General features: G+C 25.6%; 1 protein-coding gene and 1 long non-coding RNA gene across 4 annotated transcripts in view; one reads left to right on the top strand and one right to left on the bottom strand.

The window, feature by feature from the left end:
• Window positions 1-297: 297 nt before the first annotated feature.
• Window positions 298-15,343, bottom strand: LOC114126476 (uncharacterized). Of its 2 annotated transcripts, XR_007606356.1 has the most exons (4): window positions 15,058-15,343; window positions 9,757-9,845; window positions 9,506-9,663; window positions 298-312 (listed from the first exon to the last, which is right to left on the bottom strand). It is a non-coding gene; the product is annotated as an uncharacterized LOC114126476 (long non-coding RNA). The 2 variants fall into 2 exon arrangements; XR_003592595.2 differs by lacking the exon at window positions 298-312 and having other exon boundaries at window positions 5,546-9,663; window positions 15,058-15,339.
• LOC114126474 (glutamate decarboxylase) overlaps window positions 11,250-20,350 on the top strand; it is a 96,851-nt gene continuing 87,750 nt past the window's right edge. The window contains exon 1 of one of the 2 annotated variants that reach the window (XM_027990431.2): window positions 11,250-11,370. Coding sequence is in view for 1 of the 2 variants with exons in the window: in XM_027990429.2 (XP_027846230.2) it covers window positions 15,695-15,697 (3 nt within the window). In the remaining variant the exon portion in view is untranslated. Of the gene's footprint in view, window positions 11,371-15,359; window positions 15,698-20,350 lie in introns of those variants that run through there. The other variant, XM_027990429.2, reaches the window with a different exon arrangement.

Raw genomic sequence — 20,350 nt, 5'->3', positions numbered from 1 at the left:
ATAAAGTTTCAATTTTAGACTAGCTATTATCTCTGTGTGTAAGACTATTGCTCATTGTGGACTTTGTTACAGTCACATTGAGTTTACAGTCATTCCCAGTTTATTAGCTATAGGATTGTAGTAAGCTATTTAATTTTGTATTTTGTTATTTAAATTAATTAAGTAACTGTCTATATTATAATTAAAACATCAAGTGTTTTAATTAACAATCACTTACTTTTCTCACCACTAACTCAAGCTCAACCAGGAACGTGCTATGTTGTAACGGTCCCAGTGTCCTGGCGATCACTATAACTGTCTTGTTTCTGAATACTAAAAAAATATTGTGATGTGTAAATAATAATAGTAACATTATGTTACAAGTATAATAATGCGTAATTACTAATAATTAATTGTTTTAATTTCTAACTTGATATCATTATAACAATTAGATGCTTGAAGAGAAACTTTATCATATTAATAAAAATCATTATATTAACCTCCACAATAATCTTGTCCATCTATCTCTGTCAAATGTTCGACTACCACATTTCTGTCCCACAAAGTTGTATGTATACTGTATAATTTCAGTTTTTTCCTTTTTTATTTATTAATTTTGGATTTTCATGCATGACCACATCATCTAGTTCTCTTGGTTTTTAGGAATATAGGATAATGTATTTAGTTTTCTTAAAAGCTTATACAAGACATTATTTATTTTTTTTTTTGAATGTTAAAACTTAGAAGTTCCATCTTATACACTGGGTTTCAAATATACACACATCAATATACCAATCACATTTTCAACAAACTAAGTAAGTAATAAATAACGATAGTAAAGTTTAGTTTAATTCACATTAATTTTTAACTATTGAATGGTAGGTATGTTATTATTAAATACAATCAAAATAGGTACAAAAAAAAAAATTTGTAGCTCAAGTTAGAAAACATAAAAACAATGTTTTGAGTTGAATTTGTGTAATAATATACCGTGATGGTCAAATTTTAGAATGAAAGTAATAATAAAATAATAATACCTATTTTATAATTTATTCATATAATATTTTAATATTATTATATCTTTATAATTTGCGCTGTATGTCTATATGATATAATATTATATAAGTACAGCCATATTGTTTATTTAGAGACTAAATAATTAAAAATTTAATATAATTTCAACTCTGGTGAAATTAGCAGTGGCGGCTCGTGTGCTTTGAAAGTGGGAGGGCGATATAAAATTGCTTATTTATGGAAAGTATCGAACACAAATAATATAAATAATAGTTTATTAATTAAATCCATTTAATAGGTACATATAAATTATTATACATATTATTTAGTTATTATGTCACGACCGCACAAAGTAAATAATAAACACACGCAAGTTCGAAATCCGTACACATATCAGCCGATTAAAATCATCGCCCCGGCGCGGCGGCAGTATTATTATTGTGTTCCCCCTTCTTAGTTTTTGTATTCCGATCATAGTTATAACGAGCGACTTTTAAAAATGCCCAAGCATCGCATTCGCTGCTTGCAGGTGCCGGAAAATTGTTATTGGTTATCGATTCTCAGAAGCTACAAACGCTACAGTGTTGAATAATTTATTTTTAAATTCCCATTATCTGATAATGTTTTCATAATATTTATTAATGTAAATATAGGAAACAGAACTTTTATTTTTGAGTTGTTGACAAAATAAATTTGAAATTTGATATTAAACTTATAAATTAGTAATAAATGATAGGTAATTTTAGAAGGGGGGCGATCGCCCCATCGTCCCATCTACGTGCCGCCACTGGAAATTAGGTATGGAAATATTTCTCTTGATGATTCAATCAATCATTTAAATAATTTCCATTTAAAAATATCTAGTACCTATTTGCTAGGATACCAATAACTCTTTTTTTTTCTTTTGTGGTACCGAGATATAATAAGGTTAGTATTTTTAAAATCAAACTAAATTAACCATTGCATAGCAAGTAGGTACTTAAGAGACAATTTTAACAATGGTATATATTACAATTATTGTATTTATTACACATAAATAAATTATATTTTTGTTAAATTTTTTTACAAGAATAATCAACTTTAATTAATTATATTTATTTTACAAATTGCTTTTTACTTTTTGTCATAATTGTATCTAAGTATATTCCTTATCAATTAGGACATATGTAACTTTACCTAGTCTAACCGCTTTGACGAATGAGTCCAATAAGTGGCGACCACTGTATATAGTATTTTCAATATACGTGTGTATCCTTAGAGGTACGCGGATCACAGTTTGAGAAACGTTGCTTGATATGAAACTTTTTTATTATGAAATTTGTTAATGCGAAAAATAAAAGCGGTCAAAGTTACTTTTCTAAATTGTCACTAAATGGCAGTTACATACTAACGCAATTGTGTTACACATTATCTTATTTTGAAAAATACATAATTGTAATATTAAAGATGTACGTCTTTGAAATTACTCGATATCTAATTATTGAAAATGTTATATTTATTTTTCATTGTGTTATTGATATTATTAAATAATTTAATATTTACGGTTATTAGTGTTATTTTATTTGGTAAGTATATTTTTCAATCATGTTTCAATAGCATATAGCATATTATAGGTAGGTACTTTTATTTAATATAGATATATATCAAGATAATTTGTTTAGATAATCTTCAATTCTCAACACTGGTATGGCATTGTTGCTTAGCATTTAAACATTTTTCAAAACCAAATTCCAATTTAATTGTTATTTGTTAGTAACATTTAACACTTAGGTACCTTCAATGTTTTAGTAACTATATCTAGAATATTTAGCTATGATACCTACTTCTATAGTAATATTATTTTATTACTAAAATATATGTATGGATTATATTATTTATTAATAGTACAAAGGTAACTTATTCGTGTACCTAATTAGTGATAAAAATCAAAAATATTTTTATATTAATTTAGTTAATTATTTTTTTTCAGTCAATTTTCACACAATATGCGTGTATAAGCTATATGGTGGTAGATTACGACTTTTGCCTTTTAAACGTTTACATCAATATTTTATAATTCTGTCTGCTTTCTTGTACCAAAAAACTCCCCACAAAGCCACATAGCCCTCCCCTCGATCCAACCCTGATTACAGTTGTCTCATAATTCATTGCAAATATTTTATCGGGCAGATAATAATCGGTTTTATTATGATGTTATCGGCCGACAGTCGAGTCGCGACAATGCCAAATATCAAACATACCGACGGCGTAAAATTACATTTATTGCTTATCGTTGCTATCCATTGAAATAGTTATATTATTTGTCTGTAATCCATATTTTCTAAATAACAATTTAGTTAACGATGTAGTACGTGTACATTCGCCAATTAAATTTCATGGTATATTATTACTGTTATTATTGTATAATAATTTACCTAATATTGTAATTTTATAATCTAAAATCTAAATTTACTGTAATAACTAGATAATTTTTTTTATTTTCATACTTCTAATATTGTAATTTTTAATAAAAAATAATTGTAATAACTAAATATTTATTTTTATTTTTGTACTGCTATTTTTAAAATATAAAGATTTGAAAAGGATTTTTTTCACTGAACCTCATGATTTACCTATTATTTTAATCTTTAGGATTCCAATAGAAATTACTTGCCGACCCCTGGTATAGTACCTAATACCATATCACTATATTACCTATTATTGCAGAGTACATTTTTCAATAATTAATATTTTTTCTTAAACATTAAAATACATTAGAAAACTATTGTTTTCGCAGTTAAACAAGTTTTCCTATCCTAAATAATTGCAGTCTACGGCAACTGACTCCTTTGCCTCCGGATAAAGTATTTAAAATTTTAAAATAATTTTAGTATAGGTACTAAATTATACCAATGTTAAAACATATTAGATCGTTTGTATTTTTATATAGATTCTCTACATAAAAATTTTGTTTTATTTTCTTATCTAAAATGATTTAATTAAATTAGATATATTAAATAAGAAAATAAAAATAAATAATTTCATTAGGTATTAAAAAGTACTCTGAATAAAGGTCTTACTTTTTAGGATAGGGAATTAAATAATTTTGAGAAACAGTATTATTAAAGTGTTCCGAATTCTGTAATCGGAATACTACTAAGGCTGATAATATGTCATAGGTATCAAATAAATAATACATAATAATCATCAGTGTTAGAAAAAAAATAAATTTTTCATTTGACAAAACAAATGTTTTATTTATTTATTTTTAAATGTTTTTATTTTTCATAACGTTTTAAACAATTTGTATTTAAAAAAAAAAAATGTATTTCAATGCTTTGTTTTAAGTATTATCATTGATTATACTTAGTGATTATACCTCATTCTTGAATATTCTGCACCGTGGCCACCAAGGTCGTATATAACATGATTTACTAACAAAATGTAAATTTTATAAAACAAATTAGGATACAATTTTATGTTTTTTAAAAACATTTTTAACGTTTTTTGTATAAAATGTTTTAAACACATATTAAAATAATTTGTTTAAAACACATTCTAACTCTGACAACAATATACCACACTTTTAAAAATCAATAACTGTCAAGTAAAAACCTATTTTATAGAAAATCGATAATATGTTTGCGACGTTTTTAAAGTGTTTCTTATTTAATCGCTTTTATTTCAACGTGTTCATACTTTCATAGTATTGAAGTACTTACTCATATTATGAAAATCGAATATGGCATGTGCACACCTGTAATGATTTTCATTACCTAGCAGTAGAATATATTTTGCTAATAATATGTATAGTCTCTGACAATCCGACCTTTATTAGAAACCATATTATAGAAAAAAACCGACTTAGATCATAGGCTGAAAGTATTATTAAATTGTAACTATATCTAATTTAGTGCTGGCGTAGGTAATCATTATATAATAAGATGACTCCGGCTATAGAAAAGCTATGGGCGATTGTATAGGGAGTGTTAGAAAATTTATGAATAGAGCATTGTTGTACCTATCATGTATAATATTTAAATGTAAACATTATTGATATTAAAGCTATTAACTAGGTTGAGTAAACATGTATATAATATTAAGGCTTATGCTTAATTAGTAAGTTTTTGTAGATGTAGCATAGTTTAAACTAGGTTAAATAACAATAGTATATACTATATAAGTTATAGGAATAGACGATTTACCTATGGTCTTTCAGGGGTGGTCACTTGATGCGGTCACCTGTAACACTGTTGGACAAAACAGTGAATAAATTGTTAAACTTTAATTATTATTGTGCAATTTAAATAGTGTAAGTCTAAACTCTAAAGCGATCTGCGTATACCTACGACAGCATGTACTTATAAAATCTAGCTTGTCTTTTTTTTACTAATAATTTAGTCTTAGGGGAAAGTATAGGGATTTCTTGGAATGACAAAAGCAGGATGATACATACTAATATGTACTTGGACGTGGGAAATTGTACAACAATATAAATTAGACATCTGACTATTTAAGTCGTATAGGATAATGAACAATAGTAAACAAACCATCTAAAATATTGAACCATAGATAATAATACTAGTATTTCATTTATTTAATCGATAATATTATTATAATAATTGTATCTGTAATACTCATAGACCTTTTACTCATAGACCGGCTCTCTTCACGTTTTCACCGTGTCATGATAGGTTTTCGGTTTCTGAGTTACTCTGATACAGTACAAAAATTATCGTATAAATAGGGATGGGTAACCTATTTACTACGGATATCATTGCGCTATGTCAGCTTGCAACTATTAATGTATTTAGTATACGATGGACCGGTCTATGAGTAAAAGATCTATGGTAATACTATAAGCAGAATATAATATTGTTTGTATAGTATATTGTATAGGTTTATTACAGCATAATGATTGATGACGTTAAACATTTAATTGGTTTCTATAGTATAATAATAATATGATGTATTACTACAGTTATGCATATAACTGTATAAGAAAGAAAAATAAGTTTGTAAGTACATATAAGCATAATATTATATTTCTTCTAACAGAACTTACTATCGACACGATGAATTAACTTAGAAGGTACTATTATTGTAATAAATAAATAGAATTTGTTTTAAAACAATTGAACAAATCAACACTTAGAAACATAATATAGTTAGTTTGATGTATTATTAATATCATACATGTATATATATATTAGTATAACTACGTGACTGGGTATTGTATGAATGTAATGTGTGATGTTATTTAAAGAACTCATTTACATTTTCCTGATTTATTTAATATTATTACTTTATTTTTAGATGTTACTTATATTGTTACATGTTATATTCAAGATCACGTCGTGTATTTTTAGAATTTTTCTTAAATTGAAGTATTGAACAAAAGGTTCAAAAATAAATTAGTAATTGTTTAATAATTGTAATTATAGGACCTGGATTAGTATGCTTAAAATGCGTAAATTATAAATACATTATAAGTCATTATTGAGTTTATAAATATATATTTTTATAAAATTATACAAAAATTTAACTTAAGATTTTCAAGTTTAACACTTCTACGATTATCAGATTATTTCGTTGCATATTTTTGTACTTAAAAACTTTTCTTACATAATGACATAACGTAGTACAATATTAGTGTATACTGCTGTTTAAAGTAGAACAAATTTTAAAAATAGGCAATTTATATGCAATTATTTAGAAATATGAATATTTATACAAGTATAAATTTTAGCGCTCAACAATTTAGTTTTAAGTAGGTATATTTTATACATAAAAATTTGCAATTTTCTTACAAATCCAAGCCCTCATTATTATTATATAGGTATTTATTAGCTTTGATCACATCTACGAATTTTATGAATTTACCATATTTAATGATTTTATTCAGAAATCATATTAATTATAATACAAATTATTTTATTCTAAATAAAATATTACATATTGGTTATTTTAAACATATCTAGATACTGCAGTCATAATATATTTATACTTTTTAACATGATTTTGTATTTAAGCATTGATTATTAATTTATACAAATAGTCATGTTAATTTAAAATTCTACCTACTATTTTTTTAAAAGCATTATTGGTTGAATAAAATTTATAAATAACATAATTATTTTAAATTAGTATCTAGGTATTATCTTATTATTGAAAACAACTATTTATTTATACAAATTTTTCCCTATCAACAATATTTTCATTAATGAAATTAAAAAATCATAATAGGTAGGTATTATGTTAGGTTTTTTATTTTTTTTTTTAATAGATTTGTATGGCATTCAATTCATTGCCTCGAATATCATTACTTATCGTGATCATTATTTATCATCATACAAACACCAGTCATTAATCGATACAATAATATTTATTAATTGTGAACGCACAAACCACAAATTTTAAATTTTAACACTGTGTGCTTAACAATATTATGTTCAATTATTAAGTAAGTTTTTACAATGAAATAAATAAAATTATCTATTATCTATGTCATATAGATTTACATTCATCATATACAAGGTACCTATAAATGGCAATAGAATATTATTATTTTCAAATTACATAATAATATAACTGAGAATGGTATACTTAATACTTTAAACGTTTCTGGAAGCTTCTACAAGCATTAAGATTTGAGATATGCCAGGGAAGAATGTAATGGATATTTTGAAGATCCCTTCGTCTCGAATTTTTTTCATGAGGGTGCCCTAAATAAATGGAGTTTGTGGGATAAGATGAAAAAATTGAGTTTAAATCACTTGTGCCAGATGATATAATAAAATAATGGAATATAGGTGCATATCGGCGTGCATAGTTAGAAATTATAATTATTATTGTAAATCTGTGGCAAAAGTTTTTGATTTTACTATAAAAAATATTGCGATTTTATTTTCTATTTATTTTACAACTTTTATGTAGTTTTTGTGGAATCTTATGTAAATTTTTATCAATCATTGTTTTATAAAAATACTTTTTATCACCTACATACTGTTGTTTACCAAAACACCGTTACGATTAATTAGTTGAGATAATTATTAAGGTTCATTTTTCTATATTATGTTTAGTTTAAAATTATTATTTTTTTTTTAAATACATTTCAAAAATTATTTTTCATTTTTTATCTTTATTTTTTTTTTAATGTACCTATTTTGAAATAGGCATTTAAAAATATTGGTTTTTAGAAATTTACTAGTTAATCTTTAAATTTGATGTGAATAAATGTTCTAAAATGTGAATTGTGAAGTATGATATTTTTCAAAAGGTCCATACACTATTTGGGATTTTAAATTAAATTTTTTTGTATTGAATATTATACTCACAGCTCGGCAAAGGTTGTTTTAAAACGTGGGAGTATCATGAACTATTATGCGAATTTCAGATTAAAATTGTGATTTTATTTTAAACATTTTATTTTACTTATTACCAAACATAATAGTAATATACGGCTCAAATATAATGACAATATGCATTATACCTATATTGATAATCGTAATAATAATAATTATAAAATATACAATGACAACTACCTATATCTAAAACATAAAAATTAATAATATTGATGATAAAAATAATAATAATAATAATAATAATAATATGTCTGGCACGTGGACCTAATGTATTTTTTATTGTCAAACGTCACTCCCGGTTCAAAGGGCCAGTATTTATTAAATAAAATAATTTATATTAATTATCATTAGTTATTTTAAATTTAAAAAATAATAACGATACTATAATAACCTACTTAAACCACCCTATAATGTAAAAGACTTAAAAATAAATTATTATAATTAAACATTACAGTCATTATACTATCGAGTAAACATAATACAATTATTAGGTATATTATATTGTACCGTACACACGCGTGAATAATACTTAACGTTACCAGTGTACATACGTTACAGTACACTTAATCTAGCAATAATATTATTATCAATAAGACAATATTAATTTAATGGAAGACATTGTGATTTCATTGCTTTTGTATAAAACAATAAAATATTATATCAATTATACTTATGTTAAAATAATAACAATAATATTAATAACTTATTAGTACCTATACTCAATACGTTTTCGTATTACTAAAAACGTAGTGTTATTTACAATATTACTTACGTTTATAAACTTATGTGGTAATTTAACAGTTTTAAGTGGGGTAACACAAGATCAGTCTTCGTAAATCAATCTTACGTACTAAAAGAAAAGTCGATCGGCGTATTGCTTGATTTTTTTTTTTGAGGGGGGGATTTTCTTATTAAGACGCCCGACCGACCTTTTTTGTCTTACACTTATCTTAAAGTTAGTCATATGTTTCATCGTTTTGTTATTCTTGGTTGAATACTATAATGTTGTGAGAACAAACAAAAACTACTATTACAGCTTTTAAAACTATAAGTAGCGTTAAATTGAAACGAAATGATAATGCACACGTGCCCAAGATATAAATAATATTATATGGCTGTGTATTTTTTTTTAAACTTTTTAAATAAAAATTTTTCACAATTCAGATTACCTATCATGTTTCGGAACGAAAAATAAACTATAGCCATGAACGCGATACGGATAGATAGTAGCTGAGTAGTTGAGATCGGCGGATCCGACGACCGTTTGTGCGACCGACTTCGATTGACTTTAATTTGCCGATTTTACCATCAGTCTACGCGTAGCTTCCTATGCAAATATATAATAGATTAATACAATTATTGCATTATGTTTTATCGTTAATCGTTGTTCGAATAATCTAATGTATTAATTTTGTCTCACCAACGTGACTCCGAGTCGAGCTTGAGTGCGGGTGAATTGGATGAAAGGCGTTTGCATTTCTGAGGTCTCAATAGTTTCTATTTTGTTATCTAAAAATAAAACAAATCAATATTATCATTACCTACTCAATTGCAGTTATAAATATTAATTGAAAAAATAATCTTTATTTTTTTTTTTTTTTTAATAATGTAATAATGAGTAATAAACATTATTACTCACACATGTTTTTATTTTGAATTCAGCGTTGATATTTGGATTTTCAACTATTAGTACTATTATTTTGATATTCATTTTACCATTCACCCATCTTCAATTTGAAATAAAATCTTAGATATGTCTTGGAAAAGCGTTTAAGGCAAGGATAAAACTATGGATTTATTAACTTTTCATTTGTAATAATGGAATATAGATACAATATTATAATACAAGAAAAGTCTACTTAAGTCTTAAACAGACGGGATATAAAATTCATTTTCAAAAATGTTTTTGGTTTTGACGGATCTCTTCAAAATCTGTACTTCAAATGGTTATACCAAAAGTTATGCCTACCTACTTATATATAACATTAATATAAATATATACGTTTTAACTGCAGTAAAAATAAACGAAAAAACACTCAAACACTAAATTTATTGTATTTTTATATGTATTAATCCTAATTATATTATCATTTATCATCAATAATTTGCTTTTATTATCACGCATTTACATCATATAACGAATAGTTAATAATATAAAATATGTATATAAACATTTATACAACTTGAAAGAACATGTCATAATAATAAGTTGAAATATTTTAAGCATGATAAATAAAATAAACTTGTGACTTATCAGGAACCTACTAATAAATATTAAAGCTTTTTGAATGTAAAATATAATTTTTATGAAAGTAAATTGAAATAAATTAGACAATTTTAAATGCCTAGAAAAAAAGTCTAAATATTTTGAACATTTTATCATATTATTGACAATTATAATTTATTGCATATAAATTTATTTAATAAAATTTCAAGTCTGTTCAGTTGCTCATCTTATTCCTTTCTGAATTACAACAACAATATTCAACTGATTTGTTAGAAAACTTTTAGTAGGTATTACATATTCTCTTAATCTCGTCTTTCCACAAGTTAGTTTTTCTTAATTATTAAGAATATTACTATTATAAATACTTTTGTAAAAGAAATTTTTTATTGTTGACCTCTCCCTCTCTTCAAAATTTTAATGAATTCAGAAAAAGTATAGTTTAATATTTTTATGTAATTTAAGTTAAATATTTTAAACATTCACCAAGGTTATTTATATAAATCATTGTTGATATATATATATATAGTGTTATAGATAAGATTGACCTAGTCCGTGATCATGAATCAAACAGTTTTATCTTTTATTATTTATTGTATCCCATTATTAAGAACCTATCCATTACCGATCAAAACGAAAATTATTATGAACATAATATTATATACGATTGCACATATTATACCAAATAGTAGTATACTTGCATATTCTATATACCTAGTTACGTAAAAGAATTAAGCACTGTTTATTTCGACCAACTTCACTATACGTTCAGTGAACAACATCAAAACATTTAGAATACAATACTGCCACGTAAGTTTAATAATTTTTATTACATTTTTTTTTTAGTAAATTAAAATAATATACCTATATATATATTATATTTTTTATACAATATAATAGCATATTAAATAAAATTAATTGTTTTTACGTGGTTACTTAGAGGCTCTATAACTGTAGACATTTTTAATTTTGTTTTAATTATTTACTAAAATGAATTAAATACGAATTCCATAAAAAAGTATCTAAAATGAAAAGGCAAGTAACAAAACGAATGTTTTCTTATCAAATAAAAATAAATTGCCAAAAGTCATTGACAGTCATTGAGTTACAAAACGCATTTTTGAGTACAATTTTTTTTCGTTTTCGGGATTTTACTAATACCTCAATTAGTGGCCCATTCATTTAAATTCTAGTATATGTATATGATATATTATTTGAGGTTTATACGCATCTATTATAGAGACCATCAAACTGTACAATATGGGTAACGTTATATATTTTATGGTAAAGTATTAGCTCCCTCACGTGTTAAACAGATCCATTAAAAGCTTAAGCCACGCGCGCAAGATGTTATTTGGAGGGGCCAAATCTAAAATTAACCCCAACCTTAATTTAATACTACGTCAAGTGCGAACCCCTTGTTAAAAAGTTTCCATAGCTATAAAATCCACTTAGCGGTCTCACCTAAAATTCGATTTAGCAATACGCAAACAAAGTAAAAAAAAAAACGAAATACGCGTAAAACGAATAATAATTGCGATATCCGGTGAATAATTTAAAACCCCGATATAGTAGTAGTAACTAATTATTTTAAATTGATTGGGTGCTAATTTTTATATAAAATGAACGAATAATAATATGCTAGATAATATAAAATAATATAATAATATAATATTGACAATAATAGAAATCAATATCCGTTGATTAATGTGTCCCGTGGGAATGTGTTGCAATAAACTGCTTATAATAGCAAGCAGACGGGAATATTGTTATTTATTACCAGAATTTCATACCTATTTAAATTTAATCAATCGCTCATATTTTAGTTTGGGACACATACCTAGTAAATTTAAACGTCCGTATATATGTATATCGATTTAATTTTTAATGCGTAATCAATTTTGTATATTTCTATTATATATGTACCTATATTATGTAGGTTTATAACAATTATATTACATTATCATTTTGCTGTGGGAGAATTTTATTAAAATCGTTCGAAAAAAATACATCATATTTTAGTATATAATACCATACATAGTGAAATTAAATTATAAATATTTTATTATGTTCAGCACATTTTTTACCTTTATAAATATAAGTACCTACTGAGTAAGTAGATTTTATAATAATAATAATAATATAATATGTACATTGTACATTGTACAATGTACATTCAGCACGTTATATAACGTTTATATCATATAATATAATATGATACATATTATCAAACAAATGTCTATACTTTTTAATATACATATAATGTAATATAATATATTATATAAGAATAAGTACCTACGTCTTACATAAATGCTATTGAACATCCAATATACATTATAATGGAAAATATAAAACCAATTTTTTTCATAAGATACTTGCACACAGATGTAAGCAATAGTTTAAATCTTATTTATTTTATCTATTATTGTCATTATATATTTATATCCAAATTTATATTAAGTATAAACATGCTATATTACTATATCATTTATTAATATAATATATACTATACAGGTAATTAATTATTTTAATATTTAGTCATACTATTTATTACTTATATAAAACCGGCAGTCAAAAAATGCACTTAATCTGCTGTACCGCATATTTGGTTTTGCATAATCTGAATATTTTGATATTTATGTACCTATTGCATCATGCTCGTTCGATAAATTCACAAATTTACTTATTATATAATAATAATAATAGTAACTTACTATAATGAAATAATCAAATCGTCGAAAGCGTTATTCTTGTTTTAGACTATAAGTTAAATAACGTAACTTTATATAGATTCTGTCAACAGTAATTTTCAAATAAATATTTATTAATAATCTTTCGTTTTTTAATACACTATAGAACTCTCTATGGATATAATTTTATGAAATTATTGAATTTAAGTAGGTATACTTATATTTTAAGCACTATATAAAACTATACAACTCTAACTATATAATGAACTTCTATCGTGACAACGTATCTCGGATTACAGATTAGAATTACCTAGGTGTATTACACAATGAAACAATGTAGGTAACATCGCTAGTATCAATAGTAATGTCTCAACCTAATTAAATTTCATAAAACATTGAAATCTTTCGAAAAGAAAACGAAGATTGGTTTTTTTGACAAAAATATCTCTTTATGCAGAGTTAAATAAATTATTTAGAGCCTTGGTTTGGTATGTGGACAGTATTTTATAGGCACGATTAATTTGTATAGGTTTTTTTTACGCATATGTACTAAGAATAATGAATATGATCAATTTATTATTGACGTGGATACAATTTGAAAATACAGTTAATTAACAAACAATGTAAATGATAATTACATGAATTCATAAAATAATTTTTAATTAATATAGCTTTGATTTATTTGTATATGAATTGTATATTACAAGAGTAATCTAATTTACCCATAAATATGTTTTGGGAAACCGTTTCTCGCTAAAAAAGAACAATTTATACAGGCAACAATCACAGACCATAGTTATAAGATATCAAAAACTGTATAGGTACATGATACAAAGATAATATTTTCTGTGTCGTTGTGTATTTATTTCTTGACATCATTAATATAAAAAGTTTTAGAAGTACCTATAAAAGTAACGGATTTATAAATATTAAATAATTGTAATAATTGATTTAATTAAATCGACAAACTAAAAATGATATGATATAGAATATATTGTTTTTTTGTATTAATACGTATGTTATTCGGGATAAATTTCCAAATTACACAAAGTAGTTTCTTAGCTGAGTTAAATACGACTGCTATCATCTTAGTGTTTTGTTTCACGGGAAATCATCGTTTATTTTTTTTATGTATAATTTTGTAATAATTATAGATATAACAACTATTTATGATGATACCTATGTCCTATAATGACATAAGACATCACTTGCAAGCTTCTTTGAATTAGTATTCAATATTTAAATTATTTTTTTCGAAATGTCATTGAAATTGTCGAATAAAAAGACCTTTACAAAATGGCCGGATGGCTCTAAATCGGCACTATAATAATAGTATAGATTATTTAAGAGCTTATTTTCTCCTTACTATCCTCATAATTGACATTATTATTGCATTTATGCCTTATATATTTAATATAGGTACAACGTAATAATTACTATATTACATTAACCTAACCTAACTATAAAAACGCTTTTTCTAAAACTGACGATCGAAATCACACCACCTCCTTCACTAATAGTAGGTTCTTAGCATGTGACAAGCATACGGCATACCTAACTAAAATACAAAACATACTAAAATCCTAATCATCAAAAATACTAAACGATGGTCCAACACGTATTATACATTCATTTTAATGTATAATTATACTCGAAGACTTTTAACACGCACGTTACGATGAAGATATTATTAGGTACCTACATATAGTTAAATGTCATAAATGTAAATAGGTATGAAGTATTACTATAAAAATAAAAAATAATCAGTCTTGTGATCGACGATCATAATAATATTTATAGTACTTACATTTTTTCATTCCAAAATATTATCCGGCACGTTCACGGCGTGATGCTATTGCGGCTAAATCTTCCAGTCTGTCGTGAGCGTTTTCGACGGACGACCATTGTAATTAAAGTTGTTAAATTATGATTGCGGTTATGTGATGAAGATAGTTGAGAGAGGGTGAAGGCGAAGAAAGTGGAAATTTAAATAAAAAATTAACGGAAGGCTGCATCGCGGCGGCGGCAGACGCCGCGTGGCTAGGAACGACGAACGTGCTGTAGCGGTGGACGCCGGCTGCAGACTCGGCAGAAAATGATAGCGAGCGGAGGGCCGGCGGAAGCAGTGGCGGGCAAAATCACGGCGATGGGAAGTCCAGAGGGGGCTGGGCCCACGTTTCCGTGACGACGACACCGGGTGGGCGGTGACTTTGGGCGGCGGCAAGTCGCAAGTTGTCCGGGAACTTAGACCGGCGGGAGGACGAACGGAGCGCCAAACTTCCATTGCTTCATTCTGGCCGACGGGGGACTTCCCGCGCGGAGCCGCCCGCAGAAGTTTGCGGGACGGGCGGACGACGAGCAACGAACGATCGCGGAGGAGGCGACGAATACGCCGACGGCGACGACGACAACCAAGACGGCCTACAGCACCACCACTACGGCGGATGGTAAGAATCAGGAAGTTTGGAAATATAATATACATGTAGTTTGGGTATCTATTCTGTCGAGTAGGAAAAAAATTTTCGACGATAAAGGGAAAAGTCACTCGAAAGTCTACCCATACCCTCTTCCCGGTGAACTTTTTCCATCGTGTCATGATATAATATTATGCGAAACGATTTTTTTTTTAACAGCCTCGGTGCAGGTTTTTTTTATTAAGCGTCAAAATTTTGGGTAATTTCTAGTCATGTTGCGTATTGTGGGCGTGTGGAGTTTGACAACACACCATCACGAGAAGAGAAAATTAAATTATTTCAACAGCCGAAAGCAACTAAACTGGAAAAAAGATCATGCTTTATCGAATAATAGGGTTTTAATCATTTTTATTTTATTTCAAAGAAGACGACTTTATTTGTGTCACATTAGACTCTGATTTTTAAATGAATTTATGAACTTCAAAATAATGTCAGAAAATTAAAAATATATATGTTATATACATACGCGCTACAAAATATATACGATACACGAGTACCTATATAGGCGAATATTCTGCTTCCGTGAGCCGTTTCATGCTCTATATATGAAATTTTATTTGATTTAGTCTTCATAATAATTATTTAAAACCATTTTAGAAAATACAATACATATATTAATTTATATTAAATATGTTTGCTGCATTACATATTGTGATATTTATAAAATTTGAAGAATTTAGTAGGGTACGCATTGAAAATTAAAGGGGCCAAAGCCCACTTCGTTGACTACATAATTATTTTTTTTTACGAAATTAAACTTATCTGCATACTTTTTTGTATATCATATGTTGTCCATAATATCAAGCACATATCAAGGGGTGTTCATGTTTGGACTACCGAAACTTTTAAAAATTAAAAATTAAGGGTTTGTACTCGTAATTAAATAATCATATAAAAAAATAAAAACAAAAATTGTATTCAAAATTATTTAGATCCCTACCCCTAATTTAAAATCCTGAAAACGTGCCAGTACAATGTATTATAAGAATTTGAATTTATTTCTAAAGGGATCTATATATATTACAATTTATCTTAAAATAAATTAGTAAATAAAAATACTATTAAAAAAAAAAATTGACGATAAAAACTAATAAATCTAAAATTTATGAGAAAAAAATTACTATACTTTATTCATGTTAATTATAGATTTATATGGTTTATTGTGGAAGATATTATATAGATAGAACTATAGACATTAATAAACTTACTAATTCTAAATATTTTAATAATAGAATCATTGAAATTTTCATTTCTAAACATTTTTGTTCATAGTTTATGAATACTTTTTATATTTTTAAGGGCTTGCTTTAAATCTTTCTTTTTCAAGTTTCTAATATTAATTGCCAAAAATCTTATAATGCAATTTTGATCACGTTGTTACTTAATATATATAATATTATAAGCTCAGAAATTTTTATCTTAATTATTAATCATATTTATGTTCATCTTTACAATCAACACAATAAAAATTCTATAAATATTCTAAAATTGATTTAAAGATTAGTTTTAAATTCATTGATTAAATAATTAGTTTTCATAACAAGTTAGAGTTAATGAATTTTTATTAAAATTACGTTCATATCCTATTTATATATTTTGGCCATCTTAATATGAAATTATATAAATAAGAATTGAATTATGTCTTATAGAGTGGAAGTATAATACATTAATACATTATTCAATAGGTTCATTATTTCACAGTATACTACAACATTTAAAAAGTGATATTCATAAGAAAAAAGGATACCAAATTTCTTAGATATCATTCACTACGTTTGTAAATAGTATCAGTATGGTTAAGTTTAATACAAAAATAAGATTAAGTTGATATCCTTTATACAATAAATGTTTAGTACCTATATCTAGTAATTGATTATAGATCACTGTAATGTATGTGTTAAATTATAAAATTCAAAATCCACATTTACTTTTCATTTAAATTGCATACGAAAAACGATTCTGAGTGAAGACAGTCTGTTAGAGTATATTATATGATTTTGCTATTAAAGTAATTAACTTTAATATTAGTGCTCGTAATACGGTTGGTTAAATTAATTTTTGACGAAAATATTGCAATTCAAATTATCATTATTGTATGTATAAAATATAACAATATATTTACGTAATACGTTGACACTTTGTTTATTTGACAGTTTTAAGGACCCAGGAATAATATTTTTGAATTACAACAAAATAATTAAAATTTTAATTCATAATTTAAAATATTTTATTTCGTCTAAATTTATATTATTTATATTATACTGTCTATAAAAAAGTGGTAATGTATTGGAAATATTTTGATTACAACATGAAATACTTTGACTTATGAGTTATAACTTACAAGAAACATAATGCATTCATTTTTTAAAATTTTTAGATGGGGTTTTATAAATTTACAATTATTGATAAAAAATCAATTCATATTTGAAATTTTATCATGAGTCAAAAATACTAATACAAACATTTGATGAAATTTGGGTAAAAATTCCTATTTTCTCCTCTCTTTTTTTTTATTTTTCCAATCATCAAGAAAATCTAATAATTTTTATTGCTCTAAATGATAATGATAAACAATAAAAAGCATCTTTGTAAAATCAATAAATATATATTTAATTATCATTATTAACATCATATTTTAAGTCAACATTGAAACCAACAAACATAATATAGTAGAACACTAGAGCGGTCATGAAATAGACTTGTAGTATAATGTATAAATAGTTTATAATAAATTACTCTTAATGTTTCGAACGTTTCATTATATATTGTAGAAAATATAATACTATATACGTAATGAAATAAGTTTCAAGTTTTTTTCGATTATCATTTTTTTTTAATTACAACAAAACTAAAATCGTTAAAGGAAAGTTTTTCGTTTAAATAATTATCTAATTGCGTTCAAATTTCTGTAAAAATACTGTACATAACATGGATTTTTGATATTTTATAACTACTATAAAGGTAATGCAAATTATTATAAATATAAATCTTACCTATATAATAATATAAAGAAAATGATAATTTTAGTATTAATTATTGAAATATTTTTAGTTTTAGTTTTTTTTTTTGATTATATAAATTGATTATAATAGTATTCATAGTTTAGAGAGGAATAGTGAACCAACACTTTTCTAGGCAAGGCAACAAGGGAAACCTTTATTGTGCTGTTTCACATAATATTAAAAACCAATTTTCACATTCCATGTCAGGCTTGTTAATTTTTTACCAAATAAAAGAGCCGTTTTTACATTGTTACAAATTTATAAGGTGTTTAGGAGCTCATTTGTAAATTGGAAGTTCATACTGTTTTCATAAACAAGCTATTGTCCCATGGACACGGAGTACAAAATATAGAATATTATTCCTAATACCCAGCGTAAATTATTTAACAAGTTCTTAAAAGCCCCAATAATGATGAATATTGCCGGACTCACGGTTCATAATTCACAAATCGGCCTGTATAATAACGTAATATTGTTCTATGTTAAATAATATTATAGTGTAATACTATCGGCGGAGTTGCAAAATCTATAGTATATTTTTCTGGCCATTTCCACAATGGATAAAAAATAAATGATCAATGCACTATAAAAACAAATACTAAAACATGCTTACCCGTGTAATAACGTTCGTTTATACCATATAATAATATATAATATTATATTACATTTGTACCTACAGTGCAATGTGAACGATTTTTATTGTAGCTTTATTTTTCATAGAATCGTATGGATCGTAATATCGTATAATAAATTCTTTATTACTATTGGATCGTTGCGCGCATTCGTACATTCGGTGTGTAACGGCTAATATGTGTATACAGAGTAGACTATAGTTAACAATCGCACTATTTCCACGCCCTATAACCCATATAATTCGCGTTGTTCTGTAGGATTATCTTCCAGAGCATACGCGTTTTATATTTTTTTCAAATATTGCGAATGGCTTAAAATAATTGTTCATGTTATAATTACTTTTTTTTATTACTCGTAATTTTTGACTGCATGTAAACTACGACAAAATTAAATAGTAATTTAATTAAAAATAATAATAATATAATAAATAAATATTATATAAACTGTGCAGGTAAAACTAACTAAGTACATTAAGCTACATAACTGCGATCATTTTTTTTTTTTAAGCAAAATAACACTATATGAATTGCAACAATTTATTTAAAAAAAGAAATTTACTTATAATAATGTGTTATCAACCATTAATTTTGCAATAAAAATGCAAATATAGTAGATTAACATGATACACTAATGATCATTACAAAACTATAAAATACACGAGTTTACTTTAATTGTTAAGTTTAAACACAAATACATAGACATGGTACAAAAATTTCAACTAACATTCAACACTAAAATTATCAAAAGTACCAATAATTTAAATTAATTATTTATATTTATATAATGTGTCCAATCAAATAGTTTTGAACCATAGATAGTTCCATATTTTTAATTATGACACTTAATTAATTACAATTATCGCGGTAGTACCTATTACTTAACAATATGTGCCATATCGGTTTTATCGAAATTTAATAATATAGGTATATTTTTAATTTTTTTTTTTTTTTTTGTCACAGTTTACATATTATAGTTTTTTTGAAAAAGGTTA

This window comes from Aphis gossypii, chromosome X (assembly GCF_020184175.1).
Source record: "Aphis gossypii isolate Hap1 chromosome X, ASM2018417v2, whole genome shotgun sequence".
Taxonomy (NCBI): domain Eukaryota; kingdom Metazoa; phylum Arthropoda; class Insecta; order Hemiptera; family Aphididae; genus Aphis; species Aphis gossypii.
This window is presented reverse-complemented; position numbering and strand designations above follow the sequence as displayed.